A 27462-nucleotide genomic window follows, 5' to 3' on the forward strand; every position below is an offset into this window, starting at 1 on the left:
TGGACACTACTACTAGACATTCTAAACAAAACTGGGATCATAAGTTTGAGTTCAACCAGGGCCCAATCTGCATGGAGGTGTATGTACTCCCCGTGTTTGGGTAGGATTCCTCCGGGTCCTCCGATCTCTTCCAACAGTCCAAAAACTTGTAGGATAATTGGCTTCTGACAAAATAGAAAAGCACATGGGAGGAAGAAAGCCTCATCATTTTCTAACCTTGCGCAGTTCCTCGTGAAGGCTGTAGATGTAGTTACCATCATGACGTTGCCACCCAATGCAGGTAGCTATTACAAAACCATGTGCTGTAGGTGGTTAGAAATGTAAAACAATAAGTCTTATAATTAGCAGTTTTATGTGTTAAATAAAGACCACGTAGACTATTCATTAAAGTCATTGTTTGTCTTTTCTTCTCTACTTTAGCCATTGTCCAAACCTATGGTATCTCGCCTCTGTGAGTCCAAAAAAGTTGGGGCCGCTTCAGATATGCAGCTCCAGGTAAGTGCGCTCAGTTTGTACAGCCAGTGGGCCTCCATCAGTGGTGAGGGTAAAAACTCTACTTGGGAGTCCTACAACCTGGGTCCTCCAAGGTAATTTAATAGTCTCAACTTGAGAAACGTCATAGTTGCAGAGCAGCCTCTCTTCTCTGAAACCCTCGACTTCATTCAAGTGTCAGCCTTTGAGTTGGTTGCTAAACTTCATTTTAGAGAAGCTTGCTTTGACTTTTCTTAGTCCTCCTGTCCTCCACGGTATTGGTGCCCTTATTTATCAAAGCTGGGGCCAAGTGTGACTCTTCCATTGTTTTAGGATCCCACGTGTCAATGTGTCATTTCTCTGGAGCCCCAATAGAGCAGGTACCCAATGGGAGTTTATTCCATATCTGACAGAGGAACCCAAAAACAGATACTTGGACTTGTGGTCATGACCCACACGTTGTCTGCCCTACATCACCATTTCTCCAGCACACTTTCCTCCGTTAGATTGTAAGTTCTCGTGGTTCCTGCCCTTTTTACTTTTTGTTTTAGCTTGTACATATAGATCTGTAATATCTGTTCACCTGTTACTCCACCGCACAAATGTTGTTGCGATTTATCACTGTTTTACTATTCTATATGTTGTATTCTACACCTCTTACTGAGGAAGTAGAGACAAACTTGTCACAAATTATACACCCGAGGAGAGAAATGCAAGTTGTAAAGACTTACCTGATAATTACATGTGTCTGGTTTCTCTTATATAGGTTTTTTATTCCATTTTGGATCAAATTTATCATGGAAAACACCCTCTGACAGGTTCAACAATGGATATTTTAAGAGAAACCCAGGAACAATTCTATGGATTGCCATATATACCTCATACAGTGAGTACAAGATAAATACAATTTATCCAGCCCTGTCTTCTCATTTCTTTGATACAACGTATTGGGATGATATTGCGGCTCAAAATGTTTTAAAATAAAAGGTATGGGGACAGAATTTAGGAGGGTGGAGAAGGAAGGAAGTAGAGGCTTCTTATGTGCCGCTTCCAATACTGGTTACAGATTTCTGAAATCTTAGCTGTCTTCCATGTTTGCTACATATAGCCAGTACTGTTGCTTTTCCCTTACTTAAAGCTTCAAATATATACCAAAGCATTTCCAAGCCGGTGTCGTCGGATTTGGAGAAATAAGTGATGAAGTTTAGGGCCTTTACTTGAACTTGCGTATTCCAGAGGTATTTATGTAGTCTCTGAGATCTGGAAGGACTTTGATTACTATTTAGGGCACACATCAAAGATACAGAAGCTCACAGGAAGTCTTCAAAGCCAAACGTCTGAGAAATTAAGTCTCTTAACATTGAAATAAATTATTTTAACTGATTCCCTCATGCAATCCGAAAATCTACTTCTGTTTGATAAGGTGCTGTAGCTTCCCTTGGCAATGCAAAAAGTATAGGGTAAGAAGGGGAATGGAGGTAAGTGGAGGTCCGCTTTCAAGAAGAAGAGCGGGTCTGATAATGCAAAGCACAAAATCTATAAAGCGAGGCTTTAGTCATCGGATGGCCCTTGAGATTTATCACTCTACTCTTATTGATGAACATCTGCATTAAGGGAGCAGCTGTTCTGTAAGTACAACAACTGCCATAATGACGCCTAATTGTGCTCAGATGCCGTCTGCGTTATGTTTGAGGACATACAAGTAGTACTTCCATGAGGTACATGGCTGATGAAACAAGATGCCCAGATTAGAAGGACATTAAATACACCCTTCAATGGCATCTTGGACCTCTTTGTGAGACTTAATAAAACGTTTTAAGTATAGAAGATCGGTATTCAGATCGGTGATGTCAGCAGACCCTTGGGTTGGGTGCTGTAAAATTTGTTAAAACACCTATAACAAAATCATTAGAAAAATTGGCATGGACAGGAGGGATGCACGACAAAGGTAGGTGTAGTTCACCAATACTTTACAGTTTAAGCGGTGGCTCGCATCTCGCACGGAGCCATGATATAACATGGCTATCCGTTACAGGAGACCGTTTAGTGGTTAAACTGGCGGGTCACGATACTTACAATGTCACCACAAAGCCCCATTACAGATGATGCCTGCTTTACAAAGTGCTTTGATGGTCTGGACACGTTCCCTTATCATGGATATTGTTGTCTGCACTTGGTTGGCTTATAGTTGAAGGTCATTGAGTGGGCCCACTTGCCCCACAGCTAATTTAGCTGCAGGTGACTAGAAGTTGCTCAGGAATGTATGTATTACAAGCCATACCCCTCCGTCTCTGCACTGCCAGTACTCTAGCACCTGACATCCCCTTGTAGTGGGAGTAAGGCTAGGCTAGCAGGTTTGCATATTTGAGCAATGTTCATATATAACCCTTTGTACGTCCAAGTCCTGAGCTGCAGTGATGGCTATTGATTTCTTTACATCCTGTTGGGCATCTCAAGGAGCTCATATGTTTATCTCTTCTTAGTGCATATTCGTTCCAATAGTGATTAATCCCCATCTGCTCCTGTGAGGAGATACAAACTTTGCGAGGGATGAGGGCATAATTAAACAATAATGCAACTTTCATACAAGTGGTTTCCATTAGATATGTTTGACCCAAACATAAAACTTGATACTTGTGATCTTTAGTTTAGAAGATCCAGCGGTGTTTGCCTCCTCTAAAGTAGGATTGTTCTGTTTGTTAGCTCTTTGTACCAGACACAGCTTATGTGGTGCTGGGACTCTTTGGCTCACCCTCCCGCTCTTACCTCCGTTTTGTGTCACCTTCTCTGTTTGTGTTAGCTCTCAGGATACAAACATTAGCTGATGCATCTATGCCACAGGCAGTCTGGAGAGATGGAGCTCATTGTGGTTGCATTTTTGCAATTATGTGAGCTTTAGTGTATTACCATAATAGTTGCACACAGTGCTGTGATGTCATAGCCGGCCACCCTTCCTAGAACTGCATTTCAAAGAGATAACTAGCAGAAAAAGTTCTGCAGGGATTCACAGAATCTCCTACAAAATATTTCTGGGGCAAATATTATCTCTATTACAGAAATGCTTAATATACTTGTGCTTCTAGATTCCACTAACCATACAATGGTTATGTTGCTGTCGTGGTTCTCAATCCAAGAACTGAGCGACTGGATCGGTGCTCAATTTGGCCACACACACGGATAGGCAACTTGGACAAGGATACTTCCAGCATCACCGGGCCATGTTAGCATGGTCGGAAGACAACTGCATACCGCTCCCTAGTGGTTATCTTCCGACTGCTAACATGCCCAATAATGGCCTTTTTGGAGCCACACGGTTGTGGCATTGTTAGGACAGTTGCTCGAGGACACCAGCGATACTACAGCATGTGGCCTGCATAAAAGCGTTTAGTTGTTTCTAAAGACATATGTTGTGTAAATATTAAACTTTACACAGGAGCTAGATGCATCTGTTTATTATGTGTGGTTACAGTTCCAAAATACATTGCTTTGTCCTTCTCCTCTGTCAGTTTCCGTTTGTTATGATGTGTTGATCTTTGTATAATAAGTTATTGGTTAACTGCTTGGTTTTTAGTAGCTCCCTCAAGTAAGTCATAATATTATAAAGCCATGAAAAATTGAGCAGCCACCTGGTTCCATGTTTACAACCACGTAAGTGGTTAATTGGATGTTAAATTCCGCTCCTCTTCCCCCTGAGTAAATACGTTCTAAATATTTACATTTTATACCACTCTATATGTACCAGTGACAGCTTAGCACAAACAGTGAAGTGTTGTAGATTGGACCTTTTCATATTTTGTTTTTACTCTGCTCGCAAAATGAAAACGCTCTCTGGCCTGTTTATTTAGTCTTCCAAATCAAACAATTTTTTTAGAAATGGACACATTATTTGGCAGAGTGTTTCTGAAAGTTATGGTTCTCGCATTAGTTGGGGGGTTATCTGTGTGTCTTCTGTTATTGCAAGTCACACAGAAAAGTTAGCTTTGAGGCATACTGAAATCCAATAATATTAGTGGTACAATTATGTAAAAATCTGCTTTAATTTGCCTGTTTTTTGTATTAAATGGGTATTATCCGTTTTTCCTGTTTAGATCCAATTTTACTTTATTCTAGAAACACACATTATGCCCTCTGGTAACACCTCAGACTAGCAGCTCCCCTTGCTCCTTCCAGTCTTACACACACTCCCTGTGCTCCCTCTCCTGCCATTATTTGTCCAATCAGGACCAAGTCACCGCCAGAATGGCGTCGTTGTCCCATATTCACAAACACATTATTTTCATGAATTGCTGCTCCCAGTAACAACCTCAGAACTTTGTTCAATAAAATGGAATCCTGAAGAACGATGTCACATATGTTGCCATAGCGACAGGAGTGGTCAAGAAGGAGCCGATCGGTGCGACTAAATTATACTTCACCATTGGAAAACATTCTGTCCTGGCAGAGGCAGACACTAATTTTGCGGAACATTAAGGGCATTTTCATGGCACATTGGATGAGAAATTGGACAATATTGATGATGGCCAGAGGTGCTTCAGTACTGTCAAAATAAATTTAGGCCATTTTTTCGTTGTAATCTCAAGTAAATTATAGCAGGGATGTGGTTTACATTACTAGGTCCTTTTATTTTATTTTTTATTTTTGAGGGGTGGGGGTGTAATTACAATAAAATGCATTCAGAATCAGTTTAATTTCACATTATTTTAGCTATGGCAGCATAAAATGGATGGCTATTATCCTGCACTGTAAACTTTAACCTTTACTTGGATCAAGAGATTACAGGAATTGAAGATTAATTTTGTGCTAAATGTCTTTTAATAAAAAAAGAAAGTGTGGCAGGATCCAGAGCAGCATTTTATTGATTGACATTCCAGTGTTTTCTGGTGTAATTATAGTATGTCAGATAATGCCAGGATGTTTTACTGCTGTCATATAAAACTGACAAGTCCATCCTACGCTTTCAAATATACAAGGCAAAGACTTCTGTTTCCTGATGGGAATTTTGTAGATATTCTGAAGCCTTGTTAAGTTAATAGAACCTGTAGTTCAAGTCTGTCTTATTTTATATCCATTTTTAAATAGGATTAAAAAGGAGAAATCACTGCGCAGTTAGTATTAGCTTGGATTGTTTTATTTTATATTGTGAATGGGAACCCTTGAAGTAGGATAAATGTATTCATATCATACTTGTCAACTTTACCCCTCTCCCTCCAGGAGATCCCAGAGGGAAGGGCGAGTCGTGCTGCATTTCACATCATTTTGTTGATTACAAAGCTGTGATCAAGTCATCGCGCCATGTGGGCTAAAACTATGCGAATCGCGTTATCGAGGACCCTGTCCCACCCACTTTATTAGGATGTGGGCAGGATTAAAATATTTTATTGAACAATTATATATAGCCATAAATCAAATTATGGATAACTCATAAGATAATTGAGGAACAAACAGTAATAAAATTCAGAGCTCAAATACATAAGAGAAAGAAAAGCAGATATTAAATATAACAGTCTCTGATTGTAACGCATGATGGTGCACATGAGAAGTCTATTACCGCGGTAAACAGTAGATAGTAAAGAGGTTTCTTTAACTTTATCAACAGTCTAATAGAGATTAACTCTTAATCTGTGCCGTATAACAACTTATAACTCATGGACAAAACGATAGCGTCCAATAATTGTGGAACTATAAGTCCCTCCTACAGTTGTATGCGTAAGCTGACCATCCGGAATTAGCAGTCCACAGATTGTCTCCTATTTAGGATTATACTCGCTAAGACAGCCGTCTTATTACCCAGCTCTGTGGATGACGTATCCTCCGAGCTTACCTCCAAGGGAGACAGCGGTTAGCTATATTCTTTCCTCGGTCTACAGCACCTGGTATTACCAGGTGGTCTCCCATCCAAGTACTAACCAGGCCCAGCCCTCCAGCAGTCTCCTGGACAGTAGACAAATATGATTTATATATTCCAGGAATTGGTAGCCTTTACATACACACTGGCATTAAAATTCTGCTTTTAAGATGCATTTCCAATGCAAGTTAAGTGCATAAAAACAGCTGTGAAAATAAAAAAAACATTGTTCCAAATCAGACCATCCTATTTTGCGCCTTTACGTGTGTTTAACCTGTGCAGCTGGGCATTTTTCTGACTACTTCTTGTTTCAGTGCGTGTCAAGGCATTTGAGTCAAATAAGATGCAATTAAGAGGCGTTGAATGCCCTTGTAAACACATCGAAACGCATATTAGATGCTTACAAAAAGCTCATTGCAAATTCCAGTTTATACGCAGCCTGTACTTTAGTAAATCAGAGCCATGCAGCACCAGCTAAAAAAACTTGAAGGACAAAATTGTCAATAAGGATCATGCGTTGCAGTGGCACAAGGAGGGGATTTAATAAGTCCTGACCCTAATGTAATATTGCAGAGGGACCGGCTCCCTATCTCGAGCCTTTTAGCTTATTGCTGACCCTACTAGTACAGTGGGGACCTGCACAGTTTTGTCTGCCTCATTCCATATTTTAAATGCAGCCCTTGAATCACAGAACATTATGACTTCTACCTGGTTTATTAGATCAATGGACTGTGCTTAAAGGGAAACCCTAGGGAAAAAGAGTTTTATTGCTGAAACCCTCTCCTCTCATGTAGTAGAGCTGCTGGGCTCACCTGCCAAGTTCTCCTTGGTTGAGAAGATACTCTCTCGCCCACTCTTGCTGGTATATCTGCATGGGATAATTCTCCTGGCAATATAGCCTGGATAATTTTGGGCATGAACAGCAGTGTGGCACCTTGTAAGGCGAAGGTGATTGGACGTATACCTGAATTGTCCATTTGGCTTCTGACTGACAACCTTACCAGTGCTGTTTGCATTCACAATTTTCAGGCTATTATTCCTGGAGAATCATTGGATACAAGTGGCCCTGGAGGGTTCATTAGGCTCTGGTAGTTGAGTGGCAGGGTTCAACCTGAAAAGTTTGGTTTAGGACTGCACTTACCCTGTAAAGCTATAAAGCTGTACAGTCATTTTTAGATACTTGCATATGTTCAGATCTATATTGCTTGAAAGTTCCTTTTAGCTTGTCCTAGAGTTTTAGAAGTACTACTTATAATGGGTATAGAATTCTGCTTGCTGACATACCTCTTACCAGATAGCTGTAATCACTATGTGGACATCATTGTCAAACGCTGCTGTTTGCAAAAATGAATCAACGAGATTAGAATTTACGAGCATTGAGGCTTAATTTTACCTGCTGACTTATAAAAACACCCTAGGGACATGTAATAAAAATAATTATGATGTTGTGAATAGGAAACAGAATGCTTGAGGATTTGAGGGAAAGGTGTCGGGTATAACATGGTGATGACAGAATGTCTTATCCTGCCAAGAGATGGAGTGTCTCTACCTCTGTTTTGACATAGTGTCATCATACTGTATTAGTAGATGCATAATGTATCAGGGGATCGAATAAAGACGTAAGGGTTCAGTTGTAGTACCTGATATTAAATAGTGCAACCAAAACCAAAAGTCTCTAACATTAAAAATCGAAGACGCAATCCTGCTCCACAGAGCTTGCTATCTATAGAAACCATCTTAAAGCTAGCCTATCATCTAAACCAGACCTGGCCAACCTCAGGCTCTCCAAGTGTTGTAAGACTAAAAGTCCCAGCATACCTTGCCAGTTATCATCTGGCTATCCACTGTCAAAGCATGCTGGGGCTTGTAGTTTTACAACACCTGGAGAGCCAGAGGTTGGCCAGGTCTGATACAAAACCAGACTAGTATCTTATTTTAGACCGGCCATGTTATCCTTAGTCGTGGCTCCACATCAATGTTCTGTTGTAATCGTCTGCCTGGAACACACAGGAATGACGTGCTCATTTACATGTCCAACAAATCGTGTATGTTTTTATCTGATTTTAATTGGGCATATAGCTGTGCTAAAGGACGTTTTTGTACTTTGCTTTCTAATAGTATCAGTTGTCGAAGTGGAAATTTAGAAGTGGCTGTATGGAATATGTAAGTGAATGGAGTTTAATAGGTCTACGATGAAAGCAGCAGAAGTGGCGATATACCAGGGCACATTTTAGAATTTCCAGCTACCAGGGCGTTTGACATCACCATCCTGAGGGTGCAGGCAGCACATTGTTTATCGAGTGTTTGGTGTTAAAGTGCCCACTTTACAAATGGCTACCTCTGCTTCATGGTGCTCTTTAGCAAATACATTTTTGTGGTAACCCAAGTCTCCCACAATAGCAAAAAACATGTTTGTTTTAATTAGTTTCTAACTCTTGCAAGTGAAACTGCGGCATTTCCCTTTACAATGTAATCATTGTGGATCGAAGTCCTGTTGAGCTAAAGGAGCCATCTTTGAAAATAATCCATCACGTTATGATTATCCTTAGCTACTGAAGACAGAAAACAGGCAGCGACATGACCTGCACATGGCCCATAACAAGCCCTGGGCAATCCTTCACAAACCTTATTAAATGTCCTCATCACCCTTCCTTGGATTGTTACATCTGTATGGTGTTACAGATAATTATACAGACTTCACTCCATGGAGCCTGTATTACCTGTGTAATGTAACCTGCAGCTAAAGACATATTTCTCCAATGTGCACGTTTAGCCCTTGGCTGTCTTTCATTTCATTGGAAACATAGTGTCCTAGTTTATATTGAACATGTCAGGATCTTTCAACAGCCATAACATTAAAGATGCTTACAGGACATGCTCTAAATGACTTTTCACACCTCAGTTTCAAATGAAATGTTTCAGGAGGTTATCGTTGCTCATTTAGGTTCCGCTTGTGAACAAGGTCAGTTTGTGTTTTGCAAATATTGCAGCAAGAGTTTTAAGGGAAAATAAGTACTTTAAAAATGCAAAATATGGAATAAATACAAATGCAATCCCAGTGTGTCCCTTGTTAATAAATTATTTACATTATGAAAGATGTTTGAACCAGCATAATGTTAGTTAGGCACAAGTTTAAATGTATTTAGATAGTGTTATTAAACACTAGTTGGATGGACTTGAGTGTAACTCATTTTTTGTTTATTTTCTGTCATGTCCCACAAATAGTTGGAACAGAGCATACAGCCACTTCTAAACTCAGAAACCCGACAGGCACCTTGTTATTCACCACATGACAGGCTTATTTGCACATTCGTAACTGTGTTGCCTACCTTAGTGAATGAGTCTTGGTGCATGTGTTCCCTACTCACAGTGGAGGCAGCCATTTTGTGGGCTAAGCCAGTGTCTAACCCAGTGATGGCTAAACTGTGACACTCCAGGTGCTGTGAAACTACAAGCCCCAGCAGGCTTTGCCAGTAGATAACTAGCTGTTAGCTTTAAGAGCATGCTGGGACTTGTAGTTTCACAACACCTGGAGTGTCACAGGTTAGCCATCACTGGTCTAACCTATTAACTCACTGAGAACCAGTGCCACAACTGAGGTACTTTCTGCAAGTTTCCAGCAACCTAATTCTGCTGACCAGTCAGTAACGCGTTGCTTTATACCAAAACATAGAGAGACATTTATTAAACCTCTGCTCCCAAAGAAAAGCGGCAAAAATTAGCTTTAAAAGTGAGGTTTTTTTATATTACATATACTGTAAAAACAATGCAGTGCTACGTTTAAGGTTTTCAGTACCCCTCGTAGATACTGTGCGTATTTCCTGCTAGTCATGTGATGCCATTAATTTTGACAATGTTTTATGAGTAATTATTGTAAGTGAAGTCAATACTTCAGTATTATGAACTACATTACAATGCTGTTTAACATTGTCCGCTTTAACGTCACTAAATAAATCACACACTTTAATATCAATGTAATATGTTTGATTTCTGCCTAGTTTGTACCATGTGCCGTTTTTAGAGCTACTCCTACCAGTATTAACATCTTACATGTTGATTTTAATGGGTAGTTCTATAATCCGTACACCGCAGCAGTTGAAGACTCCCTTTTTACATAATGACTATCCTTATTGTCTTGTGGCAGGCGTGGCATCTGAGATTTAGTCATCTGGTGGGCTATGGTGCCAAATACTATTCGTACCTCATGTCCCGTGCAGTGGCCTCTATGGTATGGAAACAGTGCTTCATGAAAAACCCATTTGACCGGTAAGAACTTTACTCTCATTTTGTCTTCTGTCTCTTAGGAGTAGATTTATCAAACATTCTAAAAAGGAAGAATGGAGATGTTGTCCATAGCAACCAATCAGATTCTAGTTATCATTTATCTAGTACATTCTAGAACTTCGAGCCCTTCGTGTCTTTACCTAGCCACTTTATAAAACTTGTAAGACCACAGCAGTTCAGGAGAACATTTACAAACTAACCAGTATTAGCTGTCCTGATATAGTACGTGCAAAAATAGAACTAGAGATGGGTTTTCTGCCTTCCTAACTTGTTTTCACCCACTACCCCCTACCCCCACCTTTTCATTCCCCAGGGCTGCCATTGTTTACCCAATTCAGCCAGGTCCCTATACAATGTCCGACGGTCTCCCCTAGTCAGCCTTTGTGATCATCTCTAAGCACCTTTGGATCCTCCTGATGACTAGAATTGATCTACCTACCCTTGTCTATCAAACTGCCATTGTCCCATAGATTGTAAGCTTGTGAGCAGGGCCCCATAACCTCTCTGTCTGTATGTATTACCCAGTATTGTTTTATTACTGTTTGTTCCCAATTGTAAAGCGCTACGGAATTTGCTGGCGCTATATAAATAAATGATTGATACTAGATACTGATCGGTTGGCATTGGCTCTCTTCCAATCAGGGTGGTTGTCGTATCTAGCTATGCAACAAACTATGCCTTTTCCAGAGCTTTACCAGCCAGCACAGGTTAGCCCTCAGTCTATGTACCAGGACACTGCTGTGTTATGCAAACAGTGGGTGTCCTGGTGGAGGGAGCCCCTTTGAAGGACTAGGTGTAATTTAGGGAACATAAACTAGCAATGTGGAATACCCCTTATACTAAAGTATTTAGTACCATGCCATGTTAGGTACACATTGTGTGGATGGAATCTATCTAAACTTTTAGAATTCTTCTGTATAAAATGTTTGCTGGAACTGATGAGAGGGGAGGAGGAGGATGGGGGGGGTGTTGGTTTGTTCTTTTGTCCAATAAAATGTAGATTAAACCAGTGAACATTTTTGGTATCCAATATGCTGGATATCATTCAGCGTTGTGTACTTTGAAATGTTTTGGACGTTTTTCTTGCTCTCTGTAGAATGAAGGATGTCATTGTGTGGTAGTGGCAGGCTTCATTACATCTGTATCAGTTAGGAAACATGAGACGGTCACGTTCTCCTGAGAGCGGAGCATGCAGGTGGCAGTAACAGGATCTGTCTTGTCTTTAGGGTGATGGGAGAGCGCTATCGTAAGGAGATGCTGGCACATGGAGGTGGGAAAGAGCCATTGCTCATGGTTCAAGGTAAAGTAAAAACAAGAGATGTTTGATCCTCTGATCTTTCCGTCTGTTCAGTTGACCAGGGTGTATGTTTGGGGAAACAACAGCTGCTGTGATTAGATGGTTATCAGTAGTTTCAGCCTGTTCCCAGCCCCAGACTTCATGTCAGCAACACCACCTTAAGAGATTCCCATATTAAGGAACACTGCGCTCACAATGCTTGAGAGTTGTCACCAAAATCTTGGTTTTCTTTAGATTGTAAGCTCTAGCGAGCAGAACCACCTGTTTCATTGTATGTTGTTTCATTGTTCTTATCTGCTTTACGACCACATACTGCAGTGTACGTTGGACGATAGTAAAATAAGAACAGTATTCTACAAACAGCGTAAACAGACCAACTAAAAGTACAGCAAAAATAGTAATACTGCAACAGCTGAAAATATATTAATCTGCTGTGTACTAGTCAAGAAAGTGGCCTTCGTTCTCGGTTATCCGCTGGCCGCATCCTGAACATTATTTTGCTTTTATGTGTGATACCTACGTTGTATCTCTTCCTTACAAGCAGTTAAAGTGAAAACACCCGTTTTGTGGGCTGTATCGGTATTCAGCCTATGCTATAATTTATGCTGTGTCAGTGATGTCACTAGTTAGTACATATATAGGCTATAATCGTTACCCTTCAGGGCACTGCTATTGGCTTACAGGCAGGAAATCTGATATATGAGAAATGTTACACACATAGAGATGGTAGTTTTTGTCTATGTGTCTTCATTGTAAGTGTTTATGGACATATATAAGTGTGTGTTATGTATGTATGTATGTATGTATGTATGTATGTATGTGCATGCTCCGCTTTCCTCAACCATTCCAGGAAACACACCAGCAGGTTAATTGGCTGCAATCAAATTGAACCGTGTGTGTGTGTGTGTGTGTGTGTGTGTGTGTGTGTGTGTGTGTGTGTGTGTGTGTGTTAGGGAATTCAGACTGTAAGCTCCAATGGTGCAAGAACTGATGTGAGCGAGTTCTCTGTAGAGCGCTGCAGAATTAGAAGTGCTATATAAATACATGATGATGATATATATGTATATGTGTATATATAATATAATGTATTTTTTTCAGTTAATCCAGGCCTAGTATTTCTAGTGATAATTCATGCCTGTGCTATAGAATGCTGTACAGAATATGAGCTAATTAGATGTCATGTCATTTTTGTAAGATATCTACATGACATAATACCTACTTATGTTTTACCCTGCTGGGAAGTATAAATCTATATTCTCCTCTAAATGGATTTGCAGGGAATCTTTTTGCTGCTGTGTAGAAACTTCTCTGCTCATTGTGTATGGGAGATTCTTAGAAAACATTTGAAACACTGCAAACTCTGTTTCTGGTGAGCAGGAAAACAGCTGAAGATGTAAAATGCGTTGTGTGTTGTTTTCTCCTGCTCCTGTCTCACGAGAAATGACACCGCTTTGCGGCTCATGTATTGTGTGTGTACATTTTCAGCTTGCCTTTTCCCTGCTCTGACATATTGAAAACCTTTTTCTCCCCTGGCTAAATGAAAGCAGCTTGTGTGACACCAGCCTTACTCTTTTACACAGATATCGCCTAATTAATTACATTTCAAAGGACCCACACCCCATTACAATACACAGCAATATCCAACAAAAAAAAAATATCTTATACATGTAAAATTATTCCATTCATCCACATCAGCCACACACACTGGTTATAAAGCACACTTTCAACTCTAATGATACTTCTCCGTCCCATTTTTGTAAAAAATAGTTTACCATGCATCTGTCACCTAGACACAGTGGAGGCAGCTATTTTGTGGCTTGATCCAATGTTATTAAGATTTGCAGCCTATGCTATCTATCCACTCGGCACTAATAACAGCACTAAGGTGCATCATGTCCAAATATGTATGAGGCACTGGATTTGGGCAGCTTCTAAGAATGTGCAGGTATGTTCTTAGGAATCAAAATGTCAGCCTCTTAATAATGTCCCAATGTTAAATTTTTTTCCCCATGGTCAGTATTTCATTTTACCTTCAAAGTGGACCTAATATGTGTGGTTTCTCATTAATACACATTTATGTGCAGAAAAATAAGACTATCTGTGCAAAATAACTTCTGTTCATATGTTTTACTAATAATTTAAAGACAATTACAGCGTGTAATATCTTCCTTACTATCCTTTTAACATTGGTACATTCACATCTATAATGCCCTGGAGGTGCACGGCCCACCCCCTCTTGTATAAAACCAGAAGAGGGAAGGGTGCATGTGCCCAGTGGTTCAGATGAAGGTTGGCTACCCGCTGCTATGGGATATTATTTATTTATTACTTAACCATTATTTATATAGTGCCTACATGTTATACAGCACTGTACAGAGAATATGTAATTATTCTCATCAGTCCCTGCCCCAGTGGAGCTCATGGTCTATATTAAAATGAACCACGGTGGCGTAGTGATTAGCACTTCTGCCTCACAGCACTGGGGTCATGAGTTCAATTCCCGACCATGGCCTTATCTGTGAGGAGTTTGTATGTTATCCCCGTGTTTGCGTGGGTTTCCTCCCACACTCCCAAAACATACTGGTAGGTTAATTGGCTGCTAAGAAAATTGACCCTGATCTGTCTGTGTGTGAGGGAATTTAGACTGTAAGCCCCAATGGGGCAGGGACTGATGTGAGTGAGTTCTCTGTACAGCACTGCGGAATTAGTGGCGCTATATAAATCGATGGTGATGATGATGAACAGTGTGTTTTTTGGCTGTTGGAGGAAACCTGCACAAGTAAAGGGACAACATACAAACCTCACACAGAATGGACCCTGGTTGGATTTGAGACCCCGCCTCCAATGCCGTGAGGCAGCGATGCTGACCTCTGTCCTAATATGTGATATGTCTTGATATCACAGTTGGTTTCATGTCGCTCTGGGATATGATACAAAGCTGCTCTCTAGATAGCAACTAGTGCAGAGACCACAGTACAAAAACAACTCCGTCTGATGATATAAACACATGGATGAAGGGCACCAACGCCAGAAAAACAAAGCAAAGCATTAAGTCATAGTTGCAGGAGGGCATGTAGTCATTTGAAGGTGCACAACCTCTTTAAAGGTAAATGATGTCAAAGTAGACTGCTGTACGTTTCCTGGTAAAATAAACAAAAATAACTAGAAGCAGTCACAAGCGGCTATCGCTGTGTCTGTGTCCCAGATAAAAGCACATTTTGCAGTGGGAGTGTGCACAGTTCTGTCAGGAGGAAGTCCGATGCCAGCGTAGCTATATTTATATGGCTGCAGAGTATTATTAAAATTCTTAGTTTGAAGAGTAGGAAACCTTTGATCAATTTTCACTCACATTCCAGTACCCTTATTGTGGCTGCTGCTAGACTACATCTCTGCTGACATCTGCTCCATCCTGTTGTATGTTTTTATATGAACGTTGCATTCAGATTTTTTTGTTACCTCTAGCAGTTGAGACGGTGAAATGTCTCTCCAGCTCCCACCTCTCAGAGTGCCTATAGTACTTGGTGAATCGCTAGGCTCAGCGTGGCAGCCTCCTCTGTTTATAGGTGAATGGGATACACTTTAATTTTATCTTGACACATCCATCATCTCCCGCTAATAATGTTATGTATAGGGATATAGTTATATGTGCAGAGAATGGCGTGCCAATAGGTTTTCCTGAGCATTTGTTAGAACACTATATGCACCATTAATATTCTGTATTGTTTGACCTTTATTGTTTTATTGACCCTGCAGCTAAGTGCATTGTACTGTAAAGATCAACCTATCCCGACCATCGCTCATTGCTGTAAAAATAACCCTTCTATACAATGTCTTCACAGCATGAGATATCCTACTCTAGAAATGGTGTTTCTACATATGCATTCACTTCCCTGTCCGTTGTTTGTCATGGGGTTCGAGTTGTGCTACAAAACATTGTTTGTTTTCTTTTTAGGTATTATTGTTTTGACTTCTGTTTCCCTTTGTAAGGTCTTTGACTAATCTCACTTGACTCAAGCATTGTTTTGTTTTCGAGCTCAAGGTGTGTCCCCCAACCCCACCACCAAGCTAGCAGAGACATCGCTCCACAAATGTATCCTCCCTGAGCTGCGAGTAGTGTCTGCTATCCACTTGTTTCGGGCCAGTAATTTGGGTATATTTCATAATATGGTGCTCCATTGTGCACAGCAACCACTTAGGCTTTGACGCGTTTCCAGTGTTTAGAAAATGAAAGAATGCTTGTCGTTGCTATGGGGGTTACTATATGTGTGGAGACTTAATGTCTGAGATGCTCATTGTGCATGGTGTATAATGTGGTTGTAAAGGTGACTGCTATCGTCCTGTGTGCTCGGTAACGACCCAGAAGTGATCTGACCCAAGAGCTTTATGGTGGGATCCGGTCTAATCTGGCTACTCACTTGTGTGGTCAAACTGAATGATGATCCTGTCTCTTGTGTTGCATAGTCGCATTAAGGCCTGTTTGTGACTGCTTCTAAGTTACCTGAACCAATTGTGTTCTTATCATTTAGAATTGACTAATACCAGTTACAGAGTACGTGAAGCCAACACAAGTTTAATGGGTATTGATCAGGTAGTGTCTGCAGAGCCGGATTTAGACCTCATGGGGCCCTAGGCAAGATACTAATTTGGGGCCCCCTCCCTGAAAAAAATCCATAGCACTATAGTTTTTTAGCATAACATATATCCCTATTCAGGGGCTGGCTGGCAGACTTTAGCCCGGAGGGCAAGCATATAGCACTGGCCCATAAGTAGCGGCCTATTTTTAAAGGGTGGTCTCACCGCCGGTCCTGGGAGGGCCCTCTGGGGACTGATGGGCCCTAGGCAATTGCCTAGGTTGCCTAGTGGTAAATCCGGCCCTGAGTGTCTGTGTATTACAGACAGACAGAGTGGTAAGACTGCCCTGCTTGCAAGCTTACAATCTATAGGACACATGAGGATAGGTAATGGCATTGGGTATTATTAGTGTGGTTGGCACACGCAGCAGATGGCTGTCTTTGAATTTACTGGCAGGCCCTGCAATGATCAGAGCGATGTTTGATAGTTATTGGTCTTTGTGCCCATTTTTGTGCATCATATGTTAAGATATTGGGACCAATTTGTCAGCATTGATGCACATATGGCTAACTTTAATCTTTAATATACACAGTGGTGTTTGCAGTGTCTCTTTTTATATCACATGTAAACCACACTGCATTGGGGTTTACAAGGTTGTTCATACTGAGTTGTTTTTTTGTTTTGTTTTTTAAACACCAATTAAATGCATCTTGCAATGCCAGTGTCCATAAAGTCACAATTATTACCTTCATTTCTCCCAGGAAAGTTTGGAGTGCAAAGAAAAATTGAATCTTCCTCTAGGAAAACTATATTCAGTTTTCCCTGGTCCGTCTCGCTTTAGCAAATAGATTTGTGTTTTTTACTGATGCAATGTTTCATATAAATAATTTTTTAAAATTTGCCAATAATCCATTTTTAAAAGGGAGTGCCATCAACTATTACCTTAGTTCCAATGTAATATGACCTGATAAATATGCTTTTAATAGATCGTATTATTGACATTACCATCGTCAGCCCTCAGTAATCCATCTATGTATGTTGACATAATCCTAATTGACACTTTAAAAATGCCAGGGTTTCCGAACAAGCAAGACAAACCAGGATGTTCGAAGTCTTAAAGATCATGGTACAAAAAATAAATACAGCTTGTTTTTTTATATGGTCACACCCAAGCAAATTGCATATTTCTGTTCACACCATAGAGTGAAGTTATATCAGATTATGTCACTATACAATTACTAATACTAAAATAACTAGTCATTAAGTGGCAAGACTCTCCTTGGAGGATAACGTGTTAATTTCGTAAACATGTCTTGTTCATTAGTATTAATGTTCTTGTGCTTTATTCTTCTTGAAATACTCATTATTTCACTTTGTGCAATTACTATATTCATATTGGTGGGATATGGCAAATTATTTATTGCTGTAAGATAGAATTCAGTATCCACAGACTCCAATGGGAAAGTGCTCGGTGGCCAACAATGGTTTATGGTAGGATTCTTGTTTTTCTTTACCAGACAATACTTGTTTGGTTTCTAAGTATTATTGTTTTGCAAAACAAGAAAATATCTACAAAGCCTGTATTTTTTTTTCCATTCCTGACTGTTCTCAATAGTATTCTGTGTTCTGTCCTAGTTTACCAGACCCTGGGGCTAAGATTCTGCATGTAAATATCCTAGCACCAATGTACAGTGAACAGCCTGCTAAATCTAGGCACAAACATCTTAAAAATACATAATTTGGGATTTCAACCTGATTACTGAACAACCCAACACAGAGGTCCCCATTGATGCAATTTGGTCAGATAAGCGCCCAACCTACATGTTCTTACCATGCATTTCAGCTTATAACATATATCGAGCATTACTTTTCATTTGAGTGTAGTTCATGACGTGCGGCTGTCAGTGGAATTGCAAAGGTGAATAGCACAGCTTGGAATCCCTTTGTGACAATGTGTTACAAATCGGACAGTACGCAGAGACGCTGATTGTCATATAGACTGTATGACCAATCAGAACTGATTAGTCTAAGCCATGTAAATCTTACAGGAGCTGTTTTGAAACCCTTGTGATTGAGTCTGTCAAATGCTAGACAGAGATCAACAAGGATTAAGATTGACTAATTCCCTGAGGGGGACATTCAGTTCATAAACCAGAGATGTCAACTAAAGGTAGACAGAGACTAGCCCGGTTGTAAGGGAGGAGTGCGTAATCTGTGGTACAGCTACAGCGCTTGACAAAAATAAGTATAGGTGTATAAGGGGCCAGTCACTCAAATCAAGGAGCCAGCTTTTAATGAGCCTGGAAAAAGGTGCACCCATTGAGAGCTGTGGAAATGTCCCCAAAAAATGTTCTCACAAGCAGTAAATCTTTAGGCATTGTGGCTACCTAACTTGTGAAAGTTGTCCATAGGACAATATATTAAATATCCTGCAAGTTTTATATAATTTACAGTAAGGTCATGGTTTTTTAATGAAAGTTACACTGGGTCTTCACTTTAAAAAGCAATCTTACTAAAATAATTGCACTTACCAATAATGATCTAACTATTATAAATGGGACCTATGTCTGAGACCATGTAATTTTGAGTATCTTTGCACTTTTAATTCATGCTACTATTCCTGCTGGTTAATTTTTTAGAGGTTTGTGGTTTATATGAAAACTCATCGTCTGCACACAGTGGAGTCAGCCATTTTGTTGGTTGAACAAATTTTTATGAAAGGACACTCGGAACTAATGACATCACTGATACCTCATGCCAAGTATCGTATGCTGAACATTCAGCAATCACAGCCACTGCTCCCATAAGTGTGTCTTGTTTTTATTTTAAAGTGTATCATTGTTTACAAAGTGGAGGCGGACATTTTGTGGGCCAAGCCAATCATTAGGCTTATCAAAAAAGTGCCTCACACCTCAGTGGTCTCGCTAGTTGGTTGTGAACGGACGCACTACACTGGTTCAGCCTACAAAATGCCCGTCTCCAATGTGTGCCAGTGACTGGTACACTTTATTGGTATTCCAATAGATTTTCTGTATAATATTTTTTGTTACAATTCTTTTCGTTACTTTTGTGATTTTCATTAGCGGATATGCTGGTGAATATCTTATTATTATTTTTTTTTTAATGTATTTACCTGGTAAACACACTAATGAAATGCTTTTGCAATATAACCCCCCCCCCCCCCCCCCCAACACACACACACACACACACACACACACACACACACACACACACACACACACACACACACACACACACACACACACACACACACACACACCCTATTTTAGTGACTTGGGAAGAACTTTGTTTGGATTAAGGGTGGAACATGTCTAAATATTTACTCTTGTGTTTTAAAATATTTAGTCTTATTTTAAAATGAGAAGATGGCTTAATTCCAGTTATTATACAGTGGAGATTAATGTGAATGAGCTCAGCCCATCGTCTGGTTGTTGCTTAATTGCTGAGTAAACACGTTTTTGATGCACTATATAGGAAGGGTTACTTCCACCAGATTTTCAGACCTCTGTAGGATATTTGCAGTGGCATGCAGCTATTTGAATTGTGAGAGAATTGTTTTCAACCTCTATGTTCAGATGGCTTGGAAAATGAAGAAATGGTTGTGAAATTTATACGTCTTCTGTGGATTTTATTTTATTCATGATTTGTGTGTTAGAAAATGAGCTTTGAGTGTCCCTACCAACATTCCCTTGGTGCATTAGTTTCCTCTATCTCTGTGAGCCTTGTGTGACTCCTAGCATGCTGGGAATTATGGGACAGCCTTCTATTTAGAGGTATAACTATAAATGATTGGTTCTCGTATCAAAACAGCAATCACCGGTAAACTTCCAATTATACTTTTATAGATCTCCTATAGGTAACTGAATGTATACAAACTATATATTTATTTGGCCACTACTTACTATAAATAATAAATCCATATACAAGTGGAGGGGAGCTTTGGATGCACTGCATCTTTAGATCCTAAATGCATATACTGCATTTACTGCCTGCCCCTATAGCAGGATGTATATAGCATACCCCCAGATGGTCATGATTTTCGCTGGACATGTTTTTCAAGCCTTCACCTGGACTCCAGTTCAGTAGAATAAATGCAAAAGGCAGGTGACCGACAAACTGTCAGTGCAAAGTAACCTGTCTGCCTCAGCACTAAGGTGAGAATAGAGCCGTGGGTGTCTTGTGTTTTGGGAACCTCGACAATGTAGGGGAGCCTTAAGAGTTATACCGGTGAAAGAAGATCCATTGGGCAGCACTAGACAGATGACTTTGTCCTCATGACACATCTGATGTTACAAAGCAGTTTTGTTTGGCAAGTTTGTATCTATAATAGCCATACACCCACAATTCTTTAGGAGGCAGATGAAAACTTTTGACTTAAAGCAGTAAAACGTGCTGGGTTGGGGGCCAGACAATGTGTGTATGTGGGGGGAAGGGGGGGATTCTATTGGATGCGATGTGCCTCTGGAATAGTCCATGGAGACATGTTGCATTGGAGTTTTTACTAAAATCTCTGCTCATTTTCCCTCACTTCCAATAGAGATGCAAAAAGAAAATTAGCGGAGATTCTGTACCGTATTGGCCGACAACTTGCGATGTCCGGTGGCATATAGCCAGCAATTGATTTCCCCCCTTTGTGTCTGCTTAGATTTTCTGTGCTTCTCTGAAGGACCTGATGAAAAAATATACCAGGATTAATTGATAGGGGATAACCATACAAATAGTGTGCACCAAGGATAAAGTTGGTCATCCTTTTATTTGCCTCCCTGTGTCTTTGTCTGGCACAAAATATTTAAGCTCTGTTCACATTGATGTGTTCAGACAAAAAATAAATAAATACTCATGCTCTCTTCATTAGTTTAATTAATTAAATACTAGATGCTAACGTGTCTGAAATATAATTTGCAGCATTATAAAATCTTCAACTCACTGCTGAGATTTCTAATGTGATGTATGTAAATGTCATGGAAAGCAATATTCTGTTTTTAATTTGCTTTCCATGCATTAAATTGTGGTTGAGAAGCACAAATAAAAGTCTTTTAGGTATGGATTAGCCCATAACCCCTTCACCGCTGAGGCTTTTCTTATCCACGTGCTGAAGCTATTTTGGCACTACTTGGGCTAGTCACATTCCAATATCAATATCCGGAATTTGTTGATGCAGTACCTACACAAATTATACCGCATCAAATGAGAGTACCCTGAGTTTATTGCAGGCAGGATGGGGGAGATCTGAGCATTATAATCCCCTCTCCCCTATCTATGAATTTGTTATTGTAGGGTGGTGGTGTAACTACTAAGGGGCCACCTCATTTCAAAGAGAGGACTATTCTCTTTCAGTTTAGGGTCCCCATAGTTTCTTGGAGCCAGGGTAGGAGAGATCTGGGCATTAGAGGCCAGTGAGGAGGGGGTCACAATAATCGAGGCGGGAGATGGAGTGCGTGGATGATAGTTTTGGTGGCATCCTGAGAGAGAAAGGGACGGATGCGGGCGATGATGCATAGTTGGAAGCGACAGGCTTGGGCAAGGGAATGAATGTGGGGGGCAAAAGAGAGATAGGAGTCGAGGGTAACACCCAGGCAGTGGAGTTAGGTGACGGAGGAGATGGTGGTGTTGTTGACGACAATAGAGAGGTCATGGTGGGATGGGAGTCTAGTCGGAGGAAAGACAATGAGTTCAGTTTTAGAGATAATGATTTTGAGAAAGCGCTCGGACATCCAGGAGGAGATGGCGGAGAGGCAGTCAGATACCCGAGCGAGGAGGGTGAAGGAAAGATCAGGAGAAGAGATGTAGAGTTGAATGTCGTCAGCATAAAGGTGATACTGAAGCCCAAAGGAGGAGATGAGAGCACCAAGGGAGGAAGTATAGAGTGAAAAGAGCAGAGTGCCAAGAACAGAGGGGAGGGTAGGGGGAGGAGGAAGATCCAGACGTGGATACAGAGAAGGAGCGATTAGCGAGGTATGAGGTGATGAACCAGGCGTGGACAGAACCAGAGAGGCCGAGAGAGAGAAGAGTTTGCAGCAGGAGGGGCTGGTCCACGGTGTCAAAGGCTGCGGAGAGGTCACGGAGAATGGAGGGGGCGGTAGCCGGATTGGAGAGGGTCAAGGAGGGAATTGTCTGAGGTGTGTATGGTTAGGCGGCTGCAGACAATCTGCTCAAGTAATTTAGAGGCATAGGGGAGAAGTGAGAGAGGACGATAATTAGCAAGAGAGGTGGGCTTGAGATTGAGTTTTTTGAGGATAGGGGAGATAAGAGCGTGTTTAAATGAGGAGAGTACTACACCAGAGGAGAGTGATAGGTTGAAAAGGTGTGCTAGGTAAGAGCAGGCAGTGGGAGAGAGAGAGCGAAGGAGGTGGGAGGGGATGGGATCGAGAGGACAGGTAGAGGGTGGAGAGGAAAGAATAAGAGAGGGAACTTCTTCACCTGTTGTAGGGCAGAAGGAACACCAGAGTTGGTTGGAGGGAGATAAAGCGATGAGAGTGGCAGGAGAAAAGGGGAGGAGGAGATGTTCAGTCTGATGGCCTCAATTTTGGAAGAGAAAAAGGTGGCGAAGTCAGAAGCGGAGAGGGAAGGCAAGACAGAGGCTGAGGGCCTGCAAGCTCAGTTGTTGTTGTTAGTAGTAGTAGATTTGTAAGGCACCACAGTACTCTGCAGTGCCGTACAGTAGGAATAACGGTACATACATAAAACAGGGACATACAAGGTAGACAAAATAAACGCAGACATGAAAACAAACGGTATGGAGGACCAGCTTACATTCTAAATGGAAGAGGGCACAGCTGAAACAAGAGGCGCAAATGTGTTTCAGAGTGTAGATTGGGATAGTTGTGAAGGTGGATTAGTGTGAATAGTGTTATCGAGGATAAGGCCATCTCTAAAAAAGAGATGGGGTTTCAAAGAGCATCTAAAGATTTGAAGGTTGTCAGAAAATTTGATTGAGCGTGGTAGGGAGTTCCATAAGTAGAGAGCAGCAGCATGGGGGAACTCTTGTAGACGGGAGTGAGAGGTGGTTACCAGAGACGAGACAAGGCGCAGGTCAGAGGTAGATCTAAGAGGGCAGGAGGGAGAGTATTTTGATATGAGATTTGACATGTATGCAGGGGTAGTGTTGTTGAGGGCTTTGGAGGTAAGGGTGAGTAATTTGAATTGGATTCTGGAGGACACAGGGAGCCAGTGTCAGGATTTGCAAAGTGGTTCAACAGATGTGGAACGGTGAGAGAGGAAGATCAGTCTTGCAGCAGCATTTAGGATGGATTGAAGTGTGGAAATATTGGTGTCAGGAATACCAGATAGCAGGAGGTTGCAATAGTAAAGACAGGAGATGATGATAGAATGGGTAAACGTTTTGGTAGCAAGTTGAGTAAGAAAAGATCGTATTCTGGCATTGTTTTTAAGGTGGAGTCGACAAGATTGGGAGAGAGTCTGGATGTGAAGAATAAAGCAGAGGGCAGAGTCAGGTGTGACACCAAGTCAGTGGACTTGTGAGACTGAGGAAATTGTGGTGTTATTGACAGTGAGGGAGATTTGAGGGCAGGTGGTGACTCTGGCAGGAGGGAAGATAATAAGTTCTGTTTTGGGCATGTTGAGCTTTAGGCAGTGTTGGGAAATCCATGCTGAGATAGCAGAAAGACTGTTGGTTGCACAAGATAGTACAGAAGGAGACTACAGATTGGAGACTGAATGAGCGAATTAGTACCCCAATAGAAGAGGTGTACAATGAAAAAGTAAAGGGCCAAGAACAGAGCCTTGTGGGACCCCAACAGATATTGGGAGTGGAGGGGAGGATGCGCCAGAAACGGTAAAGGAGCGGTTTGTTAGGTAGGAAGTAAACTAGGAAAGAACTGTATCACGAAGTCCAATGGAGTGAAGGATGTGTAGGAGAAGAGGGTGATCAACAGTATCAAAAGCAGTAGAGCGATCCAGGAGAAGGAGTATGGAGAAATTACCATTAGATTTTGCAGTAAGTAGATCATTGGTCACTTTTGTGAGAACAGTTTCAGTGGAATGTTGGGGCAGAAGCCTGATTGCAGAGAGTCGAGAATGGAATGAGAGGAGAGAAAGTGAGACAGGCGTTTGTACACTAATCACTCAAGTAGTTTGGAGGCAAATGGGAGGAGAGAAATAGGGCGGTAGTTGGGGAGAGGCTGGTTCGAGAGATGGTTTCTTTAGAATAGGTGAGATGAGTGCATGTTTAAAGGAGGATGGAAATGTGCCAGTGGAGAGGATGGGCATGCGGTGGAGGAGAGGGAGCGGAGTAGTTGGGAGGGAATAGGGTCGAGTGGACAGGTTGTAAGATGAGTGCAGAGACTTCGTTTTCAGTTACTGGTGAGAATGACTTAAGGGTGGATTGGGGAGTGTAGGTATAGGCGAGTAGAGTGAGTGGAATTTGGCATGAGGAAATATCTTGTCGAATGGTGTCTTTTATGTCTTTGAAATAAGTGACAAAATCATGGGCAGTGAGGGGGGGAGGAGGTGCAGGCGGGCAGAGTGAGTTAAAGGTGGCAAAGAGGCGACATGGGTTAGAAGATTGGGTGGATTTTAGAGATTGGAAGAATATTTGTGTGTTTGGCAATTGAAAGGGCAGTGAATTCATTGTGCTCTGGTGCGGTGATGTTATCTCTTCTCGTGGCCCCCACTGGCAGGAAATACCGGTGGGGGACAAGTAAATATAATTTTAATTACTTTGAACACCTTCAGCACAAAGATGAGTAGAACTCGTCCTTAGCGCTTAGAGGTATATGTGCATTCCTAATCATCCTTAGCACTGAAGGTTTTACTGCAGCTGTGACTGGATCGCTTATAAATATCTTATTTGTGGCTGGAACATGTAGAAGTAATTTATTGTAGAAATGTTTTTCAATCAGAAGTGCAGGCACCAATATATAATTTGAAATCCACTTATCGTGTTACATTGGGATGTGCTTTGTATGCAAGTGTCATTGTTTGGGTTTGTAACATTGCTAGAGGAAGTCTGTTTGTAGATAGCAGGAAGTGTTAAGTAAGTTGTTATGTGAAGTGACAAACACCTATTTAGCCTGTAAACCCAGCAGTGGGCCGCTGTCTGGCTTGACTGCATCTCAGATAATGCAAGGATCAAGTTTTTGTACATAACAGAGAAGTGTAAATATTGTTAGCTTTGCATTGCATGTAAATCCATGTTTGGGTAAACAATTTGCATCCTGATTCTAAAAATAGCCTGTGAGACTGTGTCCAAATCTGTATAAAAAGCACAGTCTTCTATTGAAAATTGTTCTTCTGATTCCATCTGACTTGAACACATCTTCCATGCTGAAAATCCTGTGACCTGCAGATTAGACCCAAAATCTAATCCGTTCCCGGATATTTCTGAGGTTTGGACCCAGCATCCAGTACCACCGCTCTGCTGCTACCCAGCAGCTCTGGCCAGTGTGATAGGCCAGGTGGAATCCATCCACAGCAACCCTGATCATAGGAAGAGGTCAGGAATACCAGCCCAGGTACATAAGTAACGGGGTACACTCGCAGCGTCAGTTACCCAGAATAAACCCGGTACTGGATGCCGGTAAAGGAGTCCAGTGGTGGCAGCATTTGTAAGCCCCTCCTACTACAATGAGAGGGCACATTTGAGATACCGAAAGGGAACTGTGGCAAAGTAAGCCCAGCCAGTTCCCTGCAGCAACAGACATGGTGGCATAGGCGATCCATTCTGTCACAGATTTCTGGCGACAAGCGGTGGGATAACCGCAGGCGGATTTTCGTGCATCATTCGGGAGAGCCGAGTTATTCAGGAGATGAATAACTGCAGCCAAGGGAACATACATGATGTTTGATTATACCAACGTGTCCAGGGCAGACCTCGAGACTCTGCAGTGCCAAGGGCATAGACATCAGCCATTCGCCAAACAGGGCGGAGATGAGCGAGGCTCTTGGGGTATGGTACCCAGGTGGAGGAAACTGATGGCGGCAGTGGCCAAGGCGGCGGCCCAGTTGAGGACTTGGAGCTAGGTACCCCAGACAGCAGAGATCCCCTGCTCAACAGCTGCAGCGACCTCTACCGAGCAGACTGCACCCGCACAACCAGCCCAGTTGGCTGATCAGTATGTGGCAGTGAGGCCACACTGGCAGAAGCGCCAGGCTCACAGCCAGCACCAACGGACTGTACAACTAGGAGGACAACCCTCTTCTACTCACCCCCAAAAGCAAGTACCTAACCCTTCAGGTACCACTTGCCAGCCACCGCCTTGCCCTGTCCCTGTGAGTTAGTAGAGACTATCAGAGCCAAGGCTGGTGAAGAAGTGCTACAGCCACTGAAAACCGGTCATTTAAGGATGGACTGTCCCACAGCCCCAGCGCCCCAGACTCGTGCCCCTAATCTGAGTCCTGGGGCCAAAGGTCGGCCAGTAGAGACTGTTTCCAACCCTGCCAGCCCAATGGAGTGTCGGGTGTCTGAAGTTGACTCAGCAGAGAGAGTCACTTGTTTGTTCAAAAGACCCCCCAAAAACATGTGGAGGAACCTGCAGCCGGTTCAATTGGGACCCCTGCAGGGTGAAGGACTTAAAGACTCGGTGGCCTCAATCACTGTTGTGAGTCTCCATCTTATTGGTCCTGCTGCAGTATTGCAGGGTGGCACTGCCAAAGTTACTGTGTCAGATTGATTGGAGAAGGAAGTGCCTGTCGAAAGGGACTGGGGAGATGGCCAGGAGTTGCGAGTTGTTGCCGTTATGGATGGCCTCCCAACTGATGTGATCTTGGGCAACGATGTTGGGGGTGGAATTGTGACTGCATTTCTCAACTCTATTACCCGGAGCCAAACTGCTAAACTAGTGTCTTCAGGATCTACACCTGCACAACCCAGCCCAGAGGAAAAGACCACAGCTGCTAGACAACCGCCATCACCAGCAACCACAGCAACAGCCAGCCCAGAGGTAAAGACCACATCTGCTATTTCTTCAGGAAACAACCAGCGCTTTGCCTCTGGAAAGACTACATACCATAG

At 41.9% G+C, this 27462-nt stretch overlaps 1 protein-coding gene across 1 annotated transcript in view; it reads left to right on the top strand.

Annotated features, from left to right (window-relative positions):
* MIPEP (mitochondrial intermediate peptidase) overlaps positions 1–27462 on the top strand; it is a 93641-nt gene that overhangs the window by 51281 nt on the left and 14898 nt on the right. Inside the window, exons 15-18 of the mRNA XM_075198838.1 lie at positions 421–495; positions 1238–1357; positions 10461–10582; positions 11827–11900. Coding sequence (XP_075054939.1) covers positions 421–495; positions 1238–1357; positions 10461–10582; positions 11827–11900 — 391 coding nt within the window. The remainder of the gene's footprint in view (positions 1–420; positions 496–1237; positions 1358–10460; positions 10583–11826; positions 11901–27462) is intronic.

The sequence above is a fragment of the Mixophyes fleayi genome, chromosome 2 (genome assembly GCF_038048845.1).
Source record: "Mixophyes fleayi isolate aMixFle1 chromosome 2, aMixFle1.hap1, whole genome shotgun sequence".
Lineage (NCBI taxonomy): Eukaryota > Metazoa > Chordata > Amphibia > Anura > Limnodynastidae > Mixophyes > Mixophyes fleayi.